The 23,672-nt window shown below is 42.2% G+C and overlaps 1 protein-coding gene across 5 annotated transcripts in view; it reads right to left on the bottom strand.

Moving 5' to 3' along the window:
• LOC106572251 (nucleolar protein 4-like) overlaps window positions 1-23,672 on the bottom strand; it is a 134,982-nt gene that overhangs the window by 59,561 nt on the left and 51,749 nt on the right. For 2 of the 5 annotated variants that reach the window (XM_014146289.3, XM_014146288.3), the window contains exon 4: window positions 16,192-16,301. In XM_014146289.3, the coding sequence (XP_014001764.1) occupies window positions 16,192-16,301 (110 nt within the window). Of the gene's footprint in view, window positions 1-3,982; window positions 4,127-12,695; window positions 12,898-13,569; window positions 13,759-16,191; window positions 16,302-23,672 lie in introns of those variants that run through there. The other 3 variants (XM_082962032.1, XM_082962030.1, XM_082962031.1) reach the window with 3 other exon arrangements.

The raw sequence follows: 23,672 nt of genomic DNA, 5'->3' as shown, positions 1-23,672 counted from the left end.
TTTTTTCTGGAACCTGTGCTGTGCCATTTTCCCTACATTTTCCCCCTCGTGGGCCAGCCCCTGGCAATTTGAGTTCTAGCTTCAGCCCCTCGCCATTTGAGTGACAGCTAGCAAGATGCACACACAGCAGAGCGAGAGAGCAATGACGTGGTGCACATATCGGCACATATGTGACGTAGTACGCAATTTTTGGGGACCACTTTTGTCTCAGGAGCGCTACTTTCAGAACTACTGGCTAAAAAGTATACAAAAGTACAACAGAAATGGACTGAACTGCATGAATGCCCGGCGGTCCCGTCTTCAGTTCAGGTGTTAGTTCGCCCAAAAATATAAATAAATAATAGAATGGTTATTTTATTTTCATGACAGTCTTCATCCATAACTGTCGGTTACACCAGTGGTTCCCAAACTTCTTTAAAGGAACTCAGTCCGGTGTTCAACTCTTGAAAGTTGTAATAGTAGAATGCATAAGGTGCCATTTTGAAATTGGGTAATACATCATTAAATTTCCAGATAAACTAGCCCATGTCAGCAAAAAAAATGTAGCTAGTTTTTTAGCCCATAGATTTTGTTGAGTCAATCAAATATCACATGAATACACATTAGGCATTGTAAAATGTATAGAATTGCAAGAAAATGTGCTTTAAAACTGCAACATTTTCTCTGCACCCTATGACAAAATGTGTAGAATTGCAGGAAATTGGGGCAGGATGTTCATCAAAGCTGGAAGGGGGACCTGCGTGAAAAAGTTTGGGAACCCTGGGGATACACGGTTACACAGTAATTGTGCCAGCCCTAGTACTGTGACAAAAGCCAATTTGGTCCCTGACTGACTTCCGATTAGCAGATCCTTCAGTTAGCCATGTCTGAACAACAAAAAACAGAGGCAAAAGTCTTTGCTATTAATATGGTGCTAAACATAACTGACAGACAAGACAGCCACAGAGAGACAAGTCTTTTCAATAACCCACAATGAGAAACAAATAGCCAAGTCCTAGAGATTTCCCACACAGAGCTAGTTTGTCATTCTGTAAGTGTTCCGGTTGAAGGAGTTAAAAGCAACACACCACAACACAAAACGTCAACAGTTCCTCTTGATGAGCACCGTCTGACTAGCTGACAGTCCCCACAACAAGGCTTCAGCTCTACCTCGGAGAAGCCAACTGGCTTCATTTGATGATGATAGGAACAGACGGCCGATGTAGTGAATTCAGATATGTTTCTCAGAGTGACAATCACGGTCATACACATTTATACCTTGCCTTCTCAAAAACATGAATGCGCGACTTCATTACAGTGGAGGAAATCCCCTGATCTCCTTCCACAAACCAAGGTTTATTGAATGTGATGGGTTCGGTTGTGGTGGGTGCTTTCAGGAACCTGACATCCTCTCAAACACAGAGATATGAACACACTCTTCCACAAAGGAAAGGGTGCAACTACTCTTCTCTCTCAGCGAGCACTCTCTGAATAGTTTAAGTGCCTTAGTTACCAGTCAACATTGTCAACAGTAAATCAAGATTTAAAAAAAATTAAAAGAACATGATTTAACCAACATGACATTACCATGCCATGGAATGATTAGCCAAGTAGCCTATTCAAGGGGTTCTCAAAATATTTGTATTTAAAACATTTTTTTTAATGAATATTACTAACAACAACAGAATAAGCAAATTTTGGACAAGGGATCCGTGGAATAAATTTAGAGGGTGTAATACAATACAATGTAATATTATGAATCTACAATTTATGTTTTTAACCCTGGGCAACATCATGGGCCTGGGATGCTCACAGGGGTATTGGTATTGTCACGTCCTGGCCAGTATAAGGGTTAATTGTCATTGTAGTTTGGTCAGGACGTGGCAGAGGGTATTTGTTTTATGTGGTTCGGGGTGGTGTTTTTCTAGAAGGGCTTTTGATTTAAGTATTCCGGGGTTTTTGGGCACTGTTTGATTTTCATGTATTCTATGTTTAGTCTAGTGTGTCTGTTTCTATGTTTGGTTAATTGGGGTTGGGACTCTCAGTTGAAGGCAGGTGTTGTCTATTTGCCTTTGATTGAGAGTCCCATATATTAGGGTGTGTTTGTCATTTGTGGGAGATTGTTCTGTGTTTAGTCTTGTGCCTTGCCAGACTGTCTTGTTGATCGTTAGTTCTTTTGGTGTTCATTTTGAATTCATTAAACGTCAAGATGAACATACACATACCTGCTGCGTTTTGGTCTCATCACTACGACAACTGTGACAGGTATCCACCGCAGTCCTCCACCAATTATTCCTTTTTCAACTCAATACTTCTTGTATAGTTTTATTTTTTTTAAACATAAATGCACTATAATTTAAACTTTAAAACTGCTAAGTTTTCTCTCTGCCTCATGGCAAAATCTGTAGAATTGCAGGAAATTAGCTTGAAATATGCATGTCTTTCTCTCCAATGCCAAGAGGCGGGCTCTTAAAATGTTCCTACCGAGGCCCTGCGACTTGGTTTGTCAAGCCATGGACTGCCGAAGTCATAGTAAAACTTATCGCATGCTTTTTCTAAATGTATTGAATTTTTTTACTTGAGCTGTGTTATGAATTTGCTATCCCAAAAAGTTTGAAAACCCCTGTCCTATTCTACAGAGTACATGTACACTGCAGTGCAGACCAAGGCAATGCACATTCCAATTTAATTAAGCAGTGCCCTTGGTAACCTCAGTCAATATACTAAGCCTATCTGACCACCCCTCCAGAGGAGGGATCAGAGAAGGAGAAGCAGCTTTAGAGATTTCACATGAGAAGTGGAGAAAAGTCACACTTTCAATGACCTCTACAACCCCATGTGCTTTATCTTTATCCACCTGTCAATAGAGAGCAATGGTAATGGCGTTTTTTTTTGTAGGCACTAACTACGCCATGATTCGTTGCCTATGGGCAAATGAATGGAGTTTTGGTTAAATGGTGGAAATAAGGTCTGTGGTAAACACAGGCTTAGGAGATCTGACACGTTTTGTTCTATGAGATCATCTTCATCAGCTAACTACACTTTTTGTGAATTTTGAAGCATTTATGTAATTTAAAAAAGCAGATAAAGCACAATAAAGGCTTCATAATTCATAAAGGTCATGTTAACTGACTGATATTATCCCATAGAATAAAATGTATAAGATCTCCTAAGCCTGTGTCAACCTCAGACCTTACTTTCTAAGTTTATCCCAAAACCCTATTCTTTCCCCATTAATTTTCCTCAAAGGAATGGCTGAACGAACCAGAGTTAACTTGTTTGCAGGTTTTAGGACTACAAGCTGGTGAGCCCTATGGCAGTCTGGTTTCCAGGTTTTAGGACTACAAGCTGGTGAGCCCTATGGCAGTCTGGTTTCCAATCATTTCAATGTGAGGACTAGTTTAGGATGAGTTAGCCTATTTATTTTGTAAAGGTTGGCTTCAACTGACAGGAGAACGAAGACCGGTCACTATAGTTAACAATGGCAAACAAAACCAACATGGGTGATTTTAAGCCACAAAGGCTATTTGAACATTGTGTCCCTGTATAGTTTTCTACAAATGATTCAGAAAACCCTAAGTCATATGTTGATCTACAGCTGTGATAAAAACCCATGTGATGAGGACCCCGATTTCTAACAAATACCTGGAGAGATTACTGTATTGTCCAACACTCCTATTCCTGTTTAATCCAGTCAGGCACAAATCTACCACGAGTATGAGGATTAACCCCTTTCCCTTCTGGAACCAATCCTACGAAAAGAGGCAGGAGTATATCACTCCAGGTGAAAAGTCGCTCTGGATAAGAGCGTCTGCTAAATGACTTAAATGTAAAGTGTAAAAGCGGACTGTGCTTGCTTCTGGTTAGGCTAGGCTATAGCCTACTACCAAGGATGTAGCCTATAACTGAGCCAAACTGAGTGAGGTGCATGTTAATGATTTAGTAAAATGGTAAGTAAAGCAGAGCCTTGCACCAGCAGCACCGTTAGCGAAGCCTTACATACATCCCGCGGCAGACAGGGCAGGTAGCACTGGTTGAGCACAGAGAGAGCAGCTGTGGGGAGCCAGGGGCAACAGGGAGCCTGGGGTTCGATCCTCTGTCACCTCACATCTTCCTCTGGAGAACTGCACACACTGCACGGTCTGCCCTGAGAGGAAACCAACTGGGATAAATCAGGATACTACAGTGGGGCCTATGATGTGGTAACAAAACACAGTGCTTCCACCATCCTCCATAGTCAGCCAGGTGTACATAAACACTGCAGAAGTCTCCGTTTCCATCATTATCATCTTCCCAAAGAAAACATCATTCCAAATGAGCATGTCCTACTTTCATAGAGGTACTCTTGGGGAAGCACAAAACAATAGGCTATACCATGACAACAGAGGTAAGCGACAGATGAAATTGAGAAATATTCGGGAGAGGCAACGGAGGAGTGGGGAGAGAGGGAAACACCCACTGCCACAGTTCTGGAGCTTGACTCAAGGGAAGGACTACGCAGGCAGTCTACTCCTCCAACTGGCTGACTTACTGACTTACAGGGGTCAAGATTTTTTTGTTTTTTTGTTGCAAGGCTTTATCCTTGTGAGGCGCTGGCTGAAGGCAGGGGATGATAAAGGCAGTTTTAAAGCCCTTAACCCTTAGTCTACTGGAAACCAGCTGCAGTCCCTTTAGGATTCAGCCAGCAAGGTTATGTTGTCTTCTCTCAAATGTTTTCTGCCAAATTCATCCACAGAAACACCATTTGACAGCAGAAAATACTCTGTTGCCATGGTTCTGATTGGGAAAGCAGTGGACTGCCGACTGTAGTGGTAAGTTACAACTGTTGTGCATATTATTTGACAGTACAGTAGCAACCATAGCCTTCGACTTGTAGACTTATCAACATTTTGGTGTAGAAATTGGGAAGCAAAAACTTCACAGATTTGTGTGACCCTTGGGCTACTTTGGTGTTAGAAGTGGGATGACAGGGCGTGCCTTCAACGAGTTGGTGGTGTGTCTGGGCCAAAGATATTAAATGCATTATAATATTCATTGGCATAAGGGAGTCGAAAATAAAATGTGCACAGGAGTATTGTGAAGTTACAGCCTTTAACACAATTTAAACAACTTCAGTGAGCAACTTCACAATCACTTGCAGTTGTGGGTTGATGTTCTGAAAGAGCTGCAAAATCTGGACCCCTACAAATCAGCCGGGCTAGACAATCTGGACCCTCTCTTTCTAAAATTATCTGACTAAATTGATGCAACCCCTATCACTAGCCTGTTCAATCTCTCTTTCGTATTTAGAGGACGACCGATAATGATTTTTCAACGCCGATACCGATTATTGGAGGACCAAAAAAGCCGATACCGATTAATCGGATGATTTTTTTTTAATGTATTTATTTATTTATATATATATTTGTAATAATGACAATTACAACAATACTGAATGAACACTTATTTTAACTTAATATAATACATCGATCAAATCAATTTAGCCTCAAATAATTAATGAAACATGTTCAATTTGGTTTAAATAATGCAAAAACAAAGTGTTGGAGAAGAAAGTAAAAGTGCAATATGTACCATGTAAAAAAGCTAACGTTTAAGTTCCTTCAGAACATGAGAACTTATGAAAGCTGGTGGTTCCTTTTAACATGAGTCTTCAATATTCCCAGGTAAGAAGTTTTAGGTTGAGGTTATTATAGGAATTATAGGACTATTTCTCTCTATACCATTTGTATTTCATATACCTTTGACTATTGGATGTTCTTATAGGCACTTTAGTATTGCCAGTGTAACAGTATAGCTTCCGTCCTTCTCCTCGCCCCTACCTGGGCTCGAACCAGGAACACATCGACAACAGCCACCCTCGAAGCATCGTTACCCATCACTCCACAAAAGCCGCGGCCCTTGCAGAGCAAGGGGAACAACTACTCCAAGTCTCAGAGTGAGTGACGTTTGAAACGCTATTAGCGCGCACCCCGCTAACTAGCTAGCCATTTCACATCGGTTACACCAGCCTAATCTCGGGAGTTGATAGGCTTGAAGTCATAAACAGTGCAATGCTTGAAGCATTGCGAAGAGCTGCTGGCAAACGCACGAAAGTGTTGTTTGAATGAATGCTTACGAGCCTGCTGCTGCCTACCACTGCTCAGTCAGACTGCTCTATCAAATATCAAATCATAGACTTAATTATAACATAATAACACACAGAAATACGAGCCTTAGGTCATTAATATGGTCGAATCCGGAAACTATCATTTAAAAAATAAAACGTTTATTCTATCAGTGAAATACGGAACCGTTCTGTATTTTATCTAACGGGTGGCATCCATAAGTCTAAATATTCCTGTTACATTGCACAACCTTCAATGTTATGTCATAATTACGTAAAATTCTGGCAAATTAGTTCGCAACGAGCCAGGCGGCCCAAACTGTTGCATATACCCTGACTCTGCGTGCAATGAACGCAAGAGAAGTGACAAAATTTCCCTGGTTTAATATTGCCTGCTAACATGAATTTCTTTTAACTAAATATGCAGGTTTAAAAATATATACTTCTGTGTATTGATTTTAAGAAAGGCATTGATGTTTATGGTTAGGTATATTCGTGCAACAATTATGCTTTTTCCGCAAATGCGCTTTTGTTAAATCATCCCCCGTTTGGCGAAGTAGGCTGTCTTTTTTAGGAAGGAATATGCTTCACAGTTCGCAACTAGCCAGGTGGCCCAAACTGCTGCATATACCCTGACCCTGCTGCACAGAACGCAAGAGAAGTTACACAATTTCCCTAGTTAAAAGAAATTAATGTTAGCAGGCAATATTAACAAAATATGCAGGTTTAAAAATACATACTTGTGTATTGATTTTAAGAAAGGCGTTGATGTTTATGGTTAGGTACACATTGGTGCAACAACAGTGCTTTTTTCGCGAATGCGCTTGTTAAATCACCCATTTGGCGAAGTAGGCTATGATTCAACGATAAATTAACAGGCACCGCATCGATTATATGCAATGCAGGACAAGCTAGATAAACTAGTAATATAATCAACCATGTGTAGTTAACCAGTGATTATGTTAAGATTGATTGTTTTTTATAAGATACGTTTAATGCTAGCTAGCGCCTTACCTTGGCTCCTTGCTGCACTCGAATAACAAGTAGTCAGCCTGCCACGCAGTCTCCTCGTGGAGTGCAATGTAATTGGCCATGATCGGTGTCCAAAAATGCAGATTACCGATTGTTATGAAAACTTGAACTCGGCCCTAATTAATCGGCCATTCCTATTAATCGGTCGACCTCTATTTCGTATCGTCTGAGATTCCCAAAGATTGGAAAGCTGCAGCGGGCATCCCCGTCTTCAAAGGGGGAGACACTCTAGACCCAAACTGCTACAGACCTATATCTATCCTACCCTGCCTTTCTAAGGTCTTCGAATGCCAAGTTAACAAACAGATTACTGACCATTTCGAATCCCACCATACCTTCTCCGATATGCAATCTGGTTTCAGAGCTGGTCATGTGTGCACCTCAGCCACGCTCAAGGTCCTAAATGATAACATAACCGCCATCGATAAGAGACATTACTGTGCAGCCGTATTCATCAACCTGGCCAAGGCTTTCGACTCTGTCAATCACCACATTCCTATTGGCAGACTGAACAGCCTTGGTTTCTCAAATGACTGCCTCGCCTGGTTCACCAACTACTTATCAGATAGAGTTCAGTGTGTCAAATCGGAGGGCCTGTTGTCCGGACCTCTGGCAGTCTCTATGGGGTGCCACAGGGTTCAATTCTCGGGCCGACTTTCTTCTCTGTATACATCAATGATGTCACTCTTGCTGCTGGTGATTCTCTGATCCACCTCTACGCAGACGACACCATTCTGTATACTTCTGGCCCTTCGTTGGACAATGTGTTAACTAACCTCCAGACGAGCTTCAATCCCATACAACTCTCCTTTCGTGGCCTCCAACTGCTCTTAAATGCAAGTAAAACTAAATGCATGCTCTTCAACCGATCACTGCCCGCACATGCCCGCCCGTACAGCATCACTACTCTGGACGGCTCTGACTTGAATACGTGAACAACTACAAATACCTGGGTGTCTGGTTAGACTGTAAACTCTCCTTCCAGACTCACAATAACCTGTTGGGGATAGGGGGCAGTATTTGCACGGCCGGATAAAAAACGTACCCGATTTAATCTGGTTACTACTCCTGCCCAGTAACTAGAATATGCATATAATTATTGGCTTTGGATAGAAAACACCCTAAAGTTTCTAAAACTGTTTGAATTGTGTCTGTGAGTATAACAGAACTCATATGGCAGGCAAAAACCTGAGAAGATTCCTTACAGGAAGTGGCCTGTCTGACAAGTTCTTGTTCTTCTTGGCTCTGTTTATTGAAGACTGAGGATCTTTGCTGTAACGTGACACTTCCTACGGCTCCCATAGGCTCTCAGAACCCGGGAAAAAGCTGAATGATATCGAGGCAGCCCCTGGCTGAAACACATTAGCGCGTTTGGATAGTGGCCGGTCAGAGGACCATCAGACTGGGGCTCGTACATGAGGGCACGAGATGTTTTTATTTTCTCTCTCTCTGAACGTAAACACGCTTTCCCGGTCGGAATATTATCGCTTTTTTATGAGAAAAATGGCATATAAATTGATTTTAAACAGCGGTTGACATGCTTCGAAGTACGGTAATGGAATATTTAGAATTTTTTTGTCACGAAACGCGTCGGGCGCATGACCCTTATTTACCCTTCAGATAGTGTCTTGAACGCACGAACAAAACGCCGCTATTTGGATATAACTATGGATTATTTGGGACCAAACAAACATTTGTTATTGAAGTAGAAGTCCTGGGAGTGCATTCTGACGAAGAACACCAAAGGTAATCAAACTTTTCTAATAGTAAATCGGAGTTTGGTGAGTGCCAAACTTGGTTGGTGTCAAAATAGCTAGCCTGTGATGGCTGGGCTATCTACTTAGAATATTGCAAAATGTGCTTTCACCGAAAAGCTATTTTAAAATCGGACATAGCGAGTGCATAGAGGAGTTCTGTATCTATAATTCTTAAAATAATTGTTTTTTGTGAACGTTTATCGTGAGTAATTTAGTAAATTCACCGGAAGTGTTCGGTGGGAATGCTAGTCACATGCTAATGTAAAAAGCTGGTTTTTGATATAAATATGAACTTGATTGAACAAAACATGCATGTATTGTATAACATAATGTCCTAGGGGTGTCATCTGATGAAGATCATCAAAGGTTAGTGCTGCATTTAGCTGTGGTTTGGGTTTATGTGACATTATATGCTAGCTTGAAAAATGGGTGTCTGATTATTTCTGGCTGTGTACTCTGCTGACATAATCTAATGTTTTGCTTTCGTTGTAAAGCCTTTTTGAAATCGGACAGTGTGGTTAGAGTAACGAGAGTCTTGTCTTTAAAATGGTGTAAAATAGTCATATGTTTGAGAAATTGAAGTAATAGCATTTCTAAGGTATTTGAATATCGCGCCACGGGATTACACTGGCTGTTGAGTAGGTGGGACACAAGCATCCCACCTAGCCCATAGAGGTTAAGCATCTCCAATCCAAAATTAAATCTAGAATCGGCTTCCTATTTCGGAACAAAGCATCCTTCACTCATGCTGCCAAACATACCCTCGTAAAACTGACCATCCTACCGATCCTCGACTTCGGCGATGTCATTTATAAAATAGCCTCCAACACTCTACTCAACAAATTGGATGCAGTCTATCACAGTGCCATCCGTTTTGTCACCAAAGCCCCATATACCACTGTAACGGTCGTCGTACGTAGTGGACCAAGGCGCAGCGGGTTGAGTGCTCATAGTGACTTTATTTAACACTGAACAAACAAAACAAGAAAACGATCGAACGAACAGGATTGCAGGCTAAACACACAGCTATGCAACAACAACTTCCCACAAAGGGACAGGTGAAAACAGGCTACCTAAGTATGACTCTCAATCAGCAACAATGATGTACAGCTGTTCCTGATTGAGAGCCATACCAGGCCAACCCAAAGAAATACACAACATAGATAGATCCTAGAATACGAAGCAATAGAACATAACCCAAAACCCCGGAATACTCTAACCAAACACCCCTCTACATAAACACATATACTAACAAACCCTGAACCACATAAAACAAATACCCCCCTGCCACGTCCTGACCAAACTACAATAACAAATAACCCCTTTACTGGTCAGAATGTGACAACTACCCACCACTGCGGCCTGTATGCTCTCGTTGGCTGGCCCTCGCTTCACTCTCGTCGCCAAACCCACTGGCTCCAGGTCATCTACAAGTCTCTGCTGCTAAAGCCCCGCGTTATCTCAGCTCACTGGTCACCATAGCAGCACCCACTCGTAGCACGCGCTCCAGCAGGTATATTTCACTGGTCACCCCCAAAGCCAATTCATCCTTTGGCCGCCTTTCCTTCCAGTTCTCTGCTGCCAATGACTGGAACGAACTACAAAAATCTCTGAAGCTGGAGACTCATATCTCCCTCACTAGCTTTAAGCACCAGCTGTCAGAGCAGCTCACAGATCACTGCACCTGTACATAGCCAATTTGTAAACAGCCCATCCAACTACCTCATCCCCATACTGTATTTATTTATTTATCTTGCTCCTTTGCACCCCAGTATCTCTACTTGCACATTCATCTTCTGCACATCTACCATTCCAGTGTTTAATTGCTATATTGTAATTACTTCGACACCATGGCCTATTTATTGCCTTAACTCCCTTATCTTACCTCATTTGCACTCACTGTATATAGACTTTTTCTTTTCTTTTTTTCTACTGTATTATTGACTGTGTGTTTTGTTTATTCCATGTGTAACTCTGTGTTGTTGTATGTGTCGAACTGCTATACTTTATCTTGGCCAGGTCACAGTTGCATATGAGAACTTGTTCTCAACTAGCCTACCTGGTTAAATAAAGGTGAAATAAATAATGGTGGTAGCATGATGCTGCAACCACCATGCTTCACCGTAGGGATTGTTCCAGGCTTCCTCCAGACGTGACGCTTGGCCATTCAGGCCAAAGAGTTCAATCTAGGTTTCCTCAGACCAGAGAATCTTGTTTCTCATGGTCTGAAAGTGTTTGGGTGCCTTTTGGCAAACTCAGAGTGGGCTAGCATGTGCCTTTTACTGAGGAGTTGCTTCCGTCTGGCCACTCTACCATAAAGGCCTGATTGGTGGAGTACTGCAGAGATGGTTGTCCTTCTGGAAGGTTATGGAGGCCACAGTGTTCTTGGGGACCTTCAATGCTGCAGAAAGTTTTTGGTATCCTTCCCCAGATCTGTGCCTCGACACAATCCTGTCTCAGAGCTCTACCGACAATTCCTTCGACCTCATGGCTTGGTTTTTGCTCTGACATGCACCGTCAACTGTGGGACCTTATATAGACAGGTGTATGCCTTTCCAAATCATGTCCAATCAATTGAATTTACCACAGGTGGACTCCAATCAAGTTGTAGAAACAGCAAGGATGATCAATGAAAACAGGATACACCTAAGCTCAATTTCAAGTCTCATCGCAAAGGGTCTGAATACTTAAGGTATTTAGATTTTTAGTTGTTTATACATTTGCAAACATTTCTAAAAACCTGTTTTCGCTTTGTCATTATGGGGTATTGTGTGTAGATTGCTGAGTTTTTTTATTTGTATTTAATCCATTTTAGAATAAGGCTGTATGTAATGTAACAAAATGTGGAAAAAGTCAAGGGGTTTGAATATTTTCAGAAGGCACTGTATATACAGGGAGTACCAGTACCAGATCAATGTGCAGGGGTATGAGGTATTTGAGGTAGATATGTACATGAAAGCAGGATAGTGACTAAGCATCAGGATATATAATAATAAGAGTAAAGAACAGAGTAGCAGCAGCATATGATTAATGTAAAAGTGTGTGTGTATGTGCGTGCGTGCGTGTGTTTGTGTTGTGTATGTGCTTGTGTTGTCGGTATGCATGTGTGTGTTATGTGTTTGCTTACGTAGTGCATGTGAAGGTGTGTGGGTTTTGTGTGAGTGTTAGTGTGTGTATATATAGTAGGTGCTGAGATAATATTTATTTTCTCAGAAAATGCTATTCAGGTCATTGGTATATTGACAAAAGTTCAAGGTCATAGTGATTTAACATAATTCAGTAGGTCCCATATATTACTTACATATTCATGTGGAAAATGCGGAAATAATCAGCCTTTTCTGCCTTATAATAAGCATTTGTGCCAAATAGAGCTGCACATTGCTGTAGTTTTTAGCTTGTGTTCATAGCGTTCATACTATACATTACTGTATTTGGATTGTGTACATTCTGCTTCCATATATGTTGTCATTATTTTCTGTTTATTGTCTGACTATATATTCTGACTATATATTGTTTATTGTAGAAGCACCATTTCACAAAGTCAATTCCTGTATGCAAATCTATTTGGCGAATAAAGGTGATTAAGATTCTTGATTGAAATTGGTTCAGTGGACAAGTAGAGGGCTGAGGGAACATATTAGTGCTGAGGACTGAGGGAACATGCTGTTTTATCAGTATCGCAAAGAATCCTCTTAAAAGACAGCCAGATAGATAGCTATTTATTTAGCTATCCAGCAAGCTAATTTACCAGAGATGCAAACGTTAGGCTAACTGTCAAACGTTGGCAAGCTTAACGCTCCTCCTACCTACCTCCATTCACTTACCGTAAACACCGTGGCTCGGCTACTTTGAAGCGATAATAATGTTGACAAAGCTTGCAAACGTACCCCAGATATAAATACAAAAGCTGACAGGTATTAACGTTTGAATGTTTAGTCTTTTTTTTTTTTTAAGTAGCTAGCTAGATCTTTTTGGGTAACGGCTCGCTGGCCATCAGGGGGAACCGTCCAGGGAAAGTGTTACCATAGTAACATTGAACCTCGATATTGAACTTCTATACATGTCACATTATTTCTAACCTCTCAGGATGAAATTCTCATAGCTACAATGTATCCTGCCCAGGCTTGCACATTTCTCGGCGGTCAGGTAACTAGGAAGATATAATATACAAAGCAAATCGCTGTACAGTATTATTCTGAAGTGATTACTGTATTAATGCAGATGGACACGCCGGTGCGGGATTGCACTGTGCTTGGTCATTCTGCATCCCACAGAGAACAATGTGACATACAGAATGTCCTGCGACGATACACACTATACGTAATAAATGTTTGATATTTATATTATATTGGAATGGTAGGCTATTATCCTACATGTTAAGTTGTGAGAGAATTGAATAGATCGTTCACTTCTTCAGCACACTATTCGCTATAATAAATGCATTGATAGATAATATAGCCTAGGGCTTATCGAAAGGCTATAAGGCCTAAGGGTATTATAGAAAACTAAATGTAAAAAGCATTTTTATCAGCTGTTAATTGTTTTGAAATTATCTATTTGCGTAAGAATAAAGAGAAAAGTGGAGGTGTAATTGCCACAACATTGTTTCCCACAGCTGGCGAAAATAGCTTCTACATAGCGCACAGCTCAGCAGATGAAAATAACAACACAACCATATCATGTGAAAGAAATGCTTACCTTCACTTCTGATGGTGAATTTTCAAGTGTGAATGTCAAACCCCTCTATAATTGCCTCCCCCTTGCCGGTCTCTTTATTCGCTTTTAATTCTAAAGACAATGTCCTGCTATGGGGAGCAAGTACAGGACCCTCCGAGACTCGCACTGGCAACCAGCCCCAAAGACGGAGGCGTGGCGGCGATAACTGACGTCACACCTCGTGCAAAAGATGGACGGCTATACAGTGGGTTCACTAAACCCATTTCAATTGTCATTGGCTTCTTTAGAAAGGCTTTACTCTGCCCCTCTGCCTTTCCCATCTCTCCTCTTCCCTTTGTTAATTCCCAGAACATTGCTTTCTTTCTCTACAAATGCCCATACCGGACTTTTCATGCTATCTTTTCACTCTCACTTTTTCATTGACAGGAAAAGTAAAAATTAAAATGTAAACGTGGATTAATAATTGACTTAGCCAAAGAGTAGGCCTGTTAGTCCGGCAGCCTTTGGGCAGTATATATAAAAAACAATCATAAAATGAATAACTGGTTAAACCTTTGGAAATCTTTTCACAATCTCTAAATACTGATACAGGGTTATAATAAATAGGCTTGATGATTTAACTTGCTTTTGAATTAAACAATACCACAGAAATATGTAATTGATATATCAAAATAACAAAATCTGTATACAAATAAGTGAGTGATCCACAAAGTATCAATAGCCTACAGTAGCATACAGTACACACAAAGGAGGCATTTATTAAAGAAATGTCTATGCCTCAAGGTTTGACCACACAATAGTCATCTTTCATTCTAAAGGATTTTTTAGTAATGAAGTAAAAAGGTAAAAAAAAAAAGGCTAACTTGTAAAAATATTTATACCATATCCACGTGAGTCCGTTTACAGGGAGTCAACAGATGCTTTGTGTGTCAATAAACTGGATTTACGCCCTCTGAGACAGATTTATAGGGAACTTCTGCCACCTACAGGCGAAATCTGGAAAGTGTATGTCTAAACAAAACACCATTTCACCACGAGGAGCAAGAGATACCGCTTTATTTTACAGCAGGTCGGCATGTAGCCTAGTGGTTAGTTAGAGCGTTGGGCCAGTAGCCGTAAAGTTGCCAGATCGAATGCCCGATCTGACAAGGTAAAAATATGTCGTTAACCCATTGTTCCTAGGCTGTCATTGTAAATACGAATTTGTTCTTAACTGACTTGCCTAATACAGGATAAATTAAAAAGGTGCATCTCCAATCCCTATCATTATATTGACCAAGATTCTAAGCTGCGTTCTCCCCTCTATAAAACTCATATAGGTTAGAAAGAGAAGATCTACATTGACCACAGCCTGTCTTTTTCAATATGCAAATGACACCTGTTTGATCTTATAAATGGACTCATCATCATTATCGTGTTACTCCTCATTTTATAAACTAGTCTTTTTTTTATAAAACATTTTTTTAGGGGGTGGATCATCTTTAATATTGCGGATAGTTTGTCACTTCCATCAGTGTAATTGTCTGCGTCATAAAACTATAAACTAGTCTTTACTTTAACTGGTATCTTATGTGGTGTCTTCCTTTAGCCCTCTAGTAATTATAGCCTACCTACCCCCACCTCTATGTCTCCCCTGCCACCTTCCACCCCAAAGAAATACATTTGTTTTCTCAAGAGAAGACAGAATAAATGGGAAAAGGGCCCATAATGGATAATGAACCATCCCTCTTTAATTCGCTCGCCATTGTCACACCTCCCCCTCCTCTCTTCACCTCCCGTCATGGTGCGGGCAGAGCCACCACCCAGTGTCTACAGACTACAGGAAGGATGCTTGGTAATTTCCTCCTTTATTGAGTTGGGCTGGGCATGCGTGTCCTGATGGGGTAGTCCCCCCCTCCATCTCTCTCTCGCTCGCTCTCTCCTGCTCTCTCCTGCGTCCGCCCCTCAACCACCCAATCCAAGCTCTACCTGCCCTGTGCACCCTGTTTTTCAAAGGTGAGTCATTGTTCCTCAATTCAGCCTCTGCTGAAAATCTCCAGCTAAAAGCCACGGCAGCTCTATAGAGTGGTCACTAGTTGGCACAGGCCTAACCCTAACTTGAAACCTAACCTTAACCACACTGCTAACCCTAATGCCTAACCCTAACGATACTGACAATTTTGACTTTGCAGCTGGCCCATCAAATGGAAATTGCTTAGTTATGCCTCCAGGACAAGATTCATGACAATAAACTTTTCTCACACCTCAGTTAATTAGACTGACGCTTAGAGGCTTTGTTAATTGGAATGAGCTGAACCACATTCCCTTCTTGGTTATCATACCAGACACACACACACACACACACACACACACACACACACACACACACACACACACTTTCATCGGTGCAGACACATATTTTCGCAAGCACGCACGCACACATACACACTTTCCTATGTGTGCCTGATTGGCAGTCCTGAATGATTCTGTCTATGCTCTTGTACAGATAGCCAACCTGGCATTGGGGATGGAAGATAGGGGGCTGTCGAGGGAGGGGGGTAGTGTGTGTGTGGCACACAGAGAGCCTGATAGAAAGGACTGTGAAGACGGCCACTTCCATCCAACCCTCACTTATTCTGGACAACATCATGTACAGGCTCTTACCTGCTCATTTGTACTCATGTACTGAAGCTTCATCTGCTTCAGATAGGTGGTGGTGAGCGGCATGTTGTAGTCGATGAGATCCGGCACCAATGATGTCGGTCCGTCATTCTCTGTGAAGATTAAACACACACAAAGTATTATGACTCTCAATCTCCCATAACTCAACATTACTTTCATAACCCTGGTTCTCTGATCATATGAGTGAGACGTATCACATATGGGGACTCGATGGAGGCACGATCACTACGAAGAACCAATCACAATGTCTGTCGGAGACAAACAGGTCGAGTGGCGAATGAGGTGAGAAGCAACTCTCCCGTCCTATGAGAGTGGCTCTTGCGGACCAGGGTTACGAAAATAACCTTGAGTTCTCTTTCAAATCATCTTTTTGAAGTATCACATAAGGGAATATGGCTAACTCCCATATTGCAGACATGATCTCCGAAGCCAAGGTAGTCCCAACAGAATCATCCCTAAACCCGTCAGGTAATTAATTCTTGCACAGCATCCAGCCTAACTGACACGATGCTGTGCAATTTTCTTTATTTGAACCATTGGTTTTTGATTGGACACCCTACACATACTGTCCTCAGTGTCGTAGTACTGACACTGAGGACAGTATGTGTAGGGTGTCCAATCAAAAACGCATATTTTGACCAACAGGGAAAATAATATGTTAATTGTGTAGATACTCATCTAAGAAAACCAATGGTTCAAACCTCATCTCTATCATAATCCTTTCTGAAGTAATTGGAGTTTTTACCCTTGTAGGGCGGCCAAAATTACGGTGACTAAATCAATGGAGGCCAGAGAAAAATAATTGTAAGAAATAATGAAAATTGCACAGCATCGCGTCAGTTAGGCTGGATGCTGTGCGAGAAATAAACTACCTGACGGGCTCACTTTCCCGCTGAAATCATCATCTTTCGTCTCGAATCCAAAGGACATAAAACAATAGAGGTAAGATAGATATCGATTTATGAGACATGACATGTAGAATTTTCATATTTTAGTATACGATTTGATAATAATGTGAAATTCCTTTTATTTTTTGAAGAATTCTCACAAAAACAATCTATCTTTGTGAAATGTCAATGGAGCTGAGTGTACTGCAGAGAGTTGCAGCAGCAGTAGAACAGGGTGGGGGGGGGGGGGGATGCAAATTGCCTGGGTAGCCATTTGATTAGCTGTTCAGGAGTCTTATGGCTTGGGAGGAGAAGCTGTTTAGAAGCCTCTTGGACCTAGACTTGGCGCTCCGGTACCGCTTGCCGTGTGGTAGCAGAGAGTCTATGACTGTGGGTGGCTGGAGTCTTTGACCATTTTTAGGGCCTTCCTCCGACACCGCCTGGTATAGAGATCCTGGATGGCAGGAAGCTTGGAGGCCGAGCAGTATGGCAAGTAAGATTTAAATAAGTAAGTAAGATGGCGCCGATAGAGATGGCAGCTTCGCTTCAAGTCCTTAGGAAACTGTGCAGGATTTTGTTTTTTTATATATTATTTATTACATTGTTAGCCCAGAAAACCTTAAGTGTTATTAGAGTGGGGGGGGGGAGGGAGTATTTGATCCCCTGCTGATTTTGAACGTTTGCCCACTTACAAAGAAATGATCAGTCTATAATTTTAATAGTAGGTTTATTTGAACAGTGAGAGACAGAATAACAACAAAAAAATCCAGAAAAATGCATGTCAAAAAGGTTATAAAATTATTTGCATTTTAATGAGGGAAATAAGTATTTGACCCCTCTGCAAAACATGACTTAGTACTTGGTGGCAAAACCATTGTTGGCAATCACAGAGGTCAGACGTTTCTTGTAGTTGGCCACCAGGTTTGCACACATCTCAGGAGGGATTTTGTCCCACTCCTCTTTGCAGATCTTCTCCAAGTCATTAAGGTTTCGAGGCTGACGTTTGGCAACTCGAACATTCAGCTCCCTCCACAGATTTTCTATGGGATTAAGGTCTGGAGACTGGCTAGGCCACTCCAGGACCTTAATGTGCTTCTTCTTGAGCCACTCCTTTGTTGCCTTGGCCATGTGTTTTCGGTCATTGTCATGCTGGAATACCCATCCACGACCCATTTTCAATGCCCTGGCTGAGGGAAGGAGGTTCTCACACAAGATTTGACGGTACATGGCCCCGTCCTTTGATGCGGTGAAGTTGTCCTGTCCCCTTAGCAGAAAAACACCCCCAAAGCATAATGTTTCCACCTCCATGTTTGACGGTGGAGATGGTGTTCTTGGGGTCACAGGCAGCATTCCTCCTCCTCCAAACACGGCGAGTTGAGTTGATGTCAAAGAGCTCCATTTTGGTCTCATTTGACCACAACACTTTCACCAGTTGTCCTCTGAGTCATTCAGATGTTCATTGGCAAACTTCAGACGGGCATGTATATGTATTCTTGAGCAGGGGGACCTTGCGGGCGCTGCAGGATTTCAGTCCTTCACGGCGTAGTGTGTTACCAATTGTTTTCTTGGTGACTATGGTCCCAGCTGCCTTGAGATCATTGACAAGATCCTCCCGTGTAGTTCTGGGCTGATTCCTCACCGTTCTCATGATCATTGCAACCCCATGAGGTGAGGTCTTGCATGGAGCCCCAGGCCGAGGGATATTGACAGTTCTTTTGTGTTTCTTCCATTTGCGAATAATCGCACCAAATGTTGTCACCTTCTCACCAAGCTGCTTGGCGATGGTCTTGTAGCCCATTCCAGCCTTGTGTAGGTCTACAATCTTGTCCCTGACATCCTTGGAGAGCTCTTTGGTCTTGGCCATGATGGAGAGTTTGGAATCTGATTGATTGATTGCTTCTGTGGACAGGTGTCTTTTATACAGGTAACAAGCTGTGGTTAGGAGCACTCCCTTTAAGAGTGTGCTCCTAATCTCAGCTCGTTACCTGTATAAAAGACACCTGGGAGCCAGAAATCCTTCTGATTGAGAGGGGGTCAAATACTTATTTCCCTCATTAAAATGCAAATCAATTTATAACATTTCTGACATGCGGTTTTCAGGATTTTGTTGTTGTTATTCTGTCTCTCACTGTTCAAATAAACCTACCATTAAAATTATAGACTGATCATTTATTTGTCAGTGGGCAAACGTACAAAATCAGCATGGGATCAAATACTTTCCCCCCTCACTGTATTACAGTTTTGAATGTCCTGTTGGTAGGTTAATCTTCCGCGTAGGTCATATATTTTATTGTCCAAAGATTGCATGTTTGCTAGCAGAATGGAAGGAAGTGGGGGTTTATTCAATCGCCTACATATTCTCAGAAGGCAGCCTGCCCTCCGGACCCATTTTCTCCGCCTCCTCTTCATGCAAATCCCGGGGATCTGGGCCTGTTCCCGAAAAAGCAGTATATCATTCGCGTCGGGCTCGTCAGACTTGTTAAATGAAAAAAAGGATTCAGCCTGTCCATGGTGAGTAATCGCAGTCCTGAAGTCCAGAAATTATTTTCGGTCATAAGAGACGGTAGCGGCAACATTATGTACAAAATAAGTACAAAAATAAGTTCACAACAACACAGACGAACAAAAAAAACACAATCTGCTGGGGGCCCGTAAAACGTCTGCCTTCTTCTCCAGCGCCATTTTACCATAGAGGGCACGACAAAACCTATTCCCCCTCAGGAGACTGAAAAGATTTGGCATGGGTCCTCAGATCCTCAAAAGGTTCTACAGCTGCACCCTCGAAAGCATCCTGACTGGTTGCATCACTGCCTGGTATGGTAACTGCTCGGCCTCCGACCGCAAGGCACAACAGAGGGTAGTGCGAACGGCCCAGTACATCACTGGGGCCAAGCTTCCTGCCATCCAGGACCTCTATACCAGGCGGTGTCAGAGGAAGGCCCTAAAAATTGTCAAAGACTCCAGCCACCCTAGTCATAGACTGTTCTCTCTGCTACTGTACGGCAAGCGCTACCGGAGCACCAAGTCTAGGTCCAAGAGGCTTCTAAACAGCTTCTACCCCCAAGCCATAAGACTCCTGAACACCTAATCAAATGGCTAAAACAGACTATTTGCATTACACCACCCCCCCCCCCCCCCTTTTACACCGCTGCTACTCTCTGTTGTTATCATCTATGCATAGTCACTTTAATAACTCTACCTTCATGTACATATTGCCTCAACTAACCGGTGCCCCCGCACATTGACTCTGTACCGATACCCCCCTGTATATAGTCTCGCTATTGTTATTTTACTGCTGCTCTTTAATTACTTTTTACTTTTATTATTATTCTTACCTGTATTTTTTTAAACTGCATTGTTGGTTAACCTGTTTAGGATAGGGGGCAGTATTTTCACGGCCGGATAAAAAACATACCCGATTTAATCTGGTTATTACTCCTGCCCAGAAACTAGAATATGCATATAATGGTTTGATTTGGATAGAAAACACCCTGACGTTTCTAAAACTGTTTGAATGGTGTCTGTGAGTATAACAGAACTCATATGGCAGGCCAAAACCTGAGAAGATTCCATACAGGAAGCGCCCTCTCTGACCATTTCTTGGCCTTCTATAGCCTCTTTATCAAAAATAGAGGATCTCTGCTGTAACGTGACATTTTCTAAGGCTCTCAGAAGGCGCCAGAACGGGGAATGATGACTCTCAAAACAACATTGGGTGTTGAAGTAGAAGTCCTGGGAGTGCATTCTGACGAAGAACAGCAAAGGTAATCCAATTGTTCTTATAGTAAATCTGAGTTTGGTGAGTGCCAAACTTGGTGGGTGTCAAAATAGCTAGCCATGATGGCCGGGCTATCTACTCAGAATATTGCAAAATGTGCTTTCACCGAAAAGCTATTTTAAAATCGGACACCGCGATTGCATAAAGGAGTTCTGTATCTATAATTCTTAAAATAATTATGTTTTTTGTGAACGTTTATCATGAGTAATTTAGTAAATTCACCGGAAGTTTTCGGTGGGTATGCTAGTTCTGAACGTCACATGCTAATGTAAAAAGCTGGTTTTTGATATAAATATGAACATGATTGAACAAAACATGCATGTATTGTATAACATAATGTCCTAGGAGAGTCATCTGATGAAGATCATCAAAGGTTAGTGCTGCATTTAGCTGTGGTTTTGGTTTTTGTGACATTATATGCTAGCTTGAAAAATGGGTGTGTGATTATTTCTGGCCGGGTACTCTCCTGACATAATCTAATGTTTTGCTTTCGTTGTAAAGCCTATTTGAAATCGGACAATGTGGTTAGATAAAGGAGAGTCTTGTCTTTAAAATGGTGTAAAATAGTCATATGTTTGAAAAATGGAAGTTTTGGGATTTTTGAGGAGTTTGTAATTCGCGCCACGCTCTATCATTGGATATTGGCGAGGCGTTCCGCTAGCGGCACATCTAGATGTAAGAGGTTTTAAGGGCTCGTAAGTAAGCATTTCACTGTAAGGTCTACACCTGTTGTATTCAGCGCATGTGAAAAATCAAATTTGATTTGATTTCCAATGCCCCTCCAGAATTATACTTCAGTGGCGGATTCCTTTACCAGAACACAGCCGGCTTCCATGCTGCAGACATGGTGTCGGTAACTGCTGAGACACAGAGGTAAACAGACAATACATAACTTTGTTTGAGAATAATAAATGGGTAACTGGTTAACGTTGTCATTTATATATTATGTGCATCTCCATGTGCATAGAGCAAAATAAGGGCTAACGTGCAGAAAATGAAAAGGATATTCATTAGGCAGGGGTTTTTACTGTGCGGTCTGGCGGTGCGGCCATCAACCCCAGTACTCGGAAAAACTTTCTGAGCGTAACTGAGCACCCCCTGTGGAACAGGAAAGGGCACTGTTGGAACAACGTAATGTGGTCGTCCAATAGTGTAGTGCGATAACAGAGAGGATCCAGCTTTACGCCTAAGTATTCTATTCTCTGTGTGGGCACCAAACAGCTATTTTTTCTGGTTGATCTTCAACTCTAACTCGGTGAGGTGGGTAACAATGGAAGCCATGTCTCACACTGCTTGCACCTGTGACGGGAGCAAAGCAGGTAATCATGTATATAAACTCTCAATCCCCTGCTAGCCCGAAGGGGACAGTGAGGTATTCGTAGGCTGTGCCCTGGAAGGCAAATCTGAGAAACCTCCTGTGTGCAGGCAGAATACTTTTGTAAAAATAAGAATCCTGCAGGTCGACTGAAGTGAACCAGTCACCTCGACAAATAGACCGAGAGAGCACGTTAAATGCAAACTTTCACAGATAGCCCTAGATCCAGAATGGGGCTTATCCCTCCCACCATTTTTGGGAACCAGGAAGTAACGGGAGTAGAATGGCTCTCTTCTGCTGGTATTGTTCTGATTGCTCCCTTGCGCAATAGAGAGGAGATTTCCTGCTCTAGTATGTGAGCCGAGTCACCACTCATTCTTGAAGCTAGGATCCCGTTGAAAATGGTTGGCTTCATAGCGAACTGAAGTCTGTACACCTTTGTAACTGCGAACAAGACCCAGGGTCGGGCTGCGCATGCGCGCCAGTTCCCTGCTCTTGCAGCGAGTCACCCACAAGTCAGATGACAGTCACCCGCCAGTGGTGCCAGAGGGCCCTCTGGCAGCGTTTAATGATGAGTTGCCCCTTTGTTGATTTCTTCTCTGCGCCCTTGGCAAGACACTTCGATGCGACAGATACCTTTTTACTGAAAGGGGTGGTGTCAAAACACTGTGGTTTAGAGACAGTGCTTGATGGCAACTGACATTTTGTCTTCCTGCCCCGGCTAATTGAACGAGAGTCGGGAGGAGAGCTTTGGTACTGAGGGCACTTGGGGGTAAAGTGAGCTCCATCCATCTTCACTGTGAGCGGATATATTGAAATCAGCTGCTGCAAAAGGCGAAGGGTTGTAGGATCACATATGTAGCTTTCCTCCATTGTGATGGGGTGGGGGGAAGTCTGTGCTCCACCCGAGAGGGGACAGGACACTGTTTCTCAAACTAGACACTCTAAAGTACTTGTCCTCTTGCTCAGTTGTGCACCGGGGCTTCCCACTCCTCTTTCTATTCTGGTTAGTGCTAGTTTGCGCTGTTCAGTGAAGGGAGTAGTACACAGCGTTGTACGAGATCTTCAGTTTCTTGGCAATTTCTCGCATGGAATAGCCTTCATTTCTCAGAACAAGAATAGACTGATGAGTTTCAAAGAAAGTTCTTTGTTTCTGGCCATTTCGAGCCTGTAATCGAACCCACAAATGCTGATGCTCCAGATACTCAACTAGTCTAAAGAAGGCCCGTTTTATTGCTTCTTTAATCAGGACAACAGTTTCAGCTGTGCTAACATACCTGCAAAAGAGTTTTCTAAATTAGCCTTTTAAAATGATAAACTTGGATTAGCTAACACAACGTGCCATGTGAACAGAGGAGTGATGGTTGCTGATAATGGGCCTCTGTACACCTATGTAGATAGTCCATAAAGAATCGGCTGTTTCCAGCTACAATAGTCATTTACAACATTAACAATGTCTACACCATATTTCTGATCAATTTTA

This window comes from Salmo salar, chromosome 15, assembly GCF_965601325.2.
Source record: "Salmo salar chromosome 15, fSalSal1, whole genome shotgun sequence".
In the NCBI taxonomy this organism is placed as follows: Eukaryota; Metazoa; Chordata; class Actinopteri; order Salmoniformes; family Salmonidae; genus Salmo; species Salmo salar.
The sequence above is the reverse complement of the archived record's forward strand: the minus strand, read 5'-3'. Positions and strand labels throughout refer to the sequence as shown.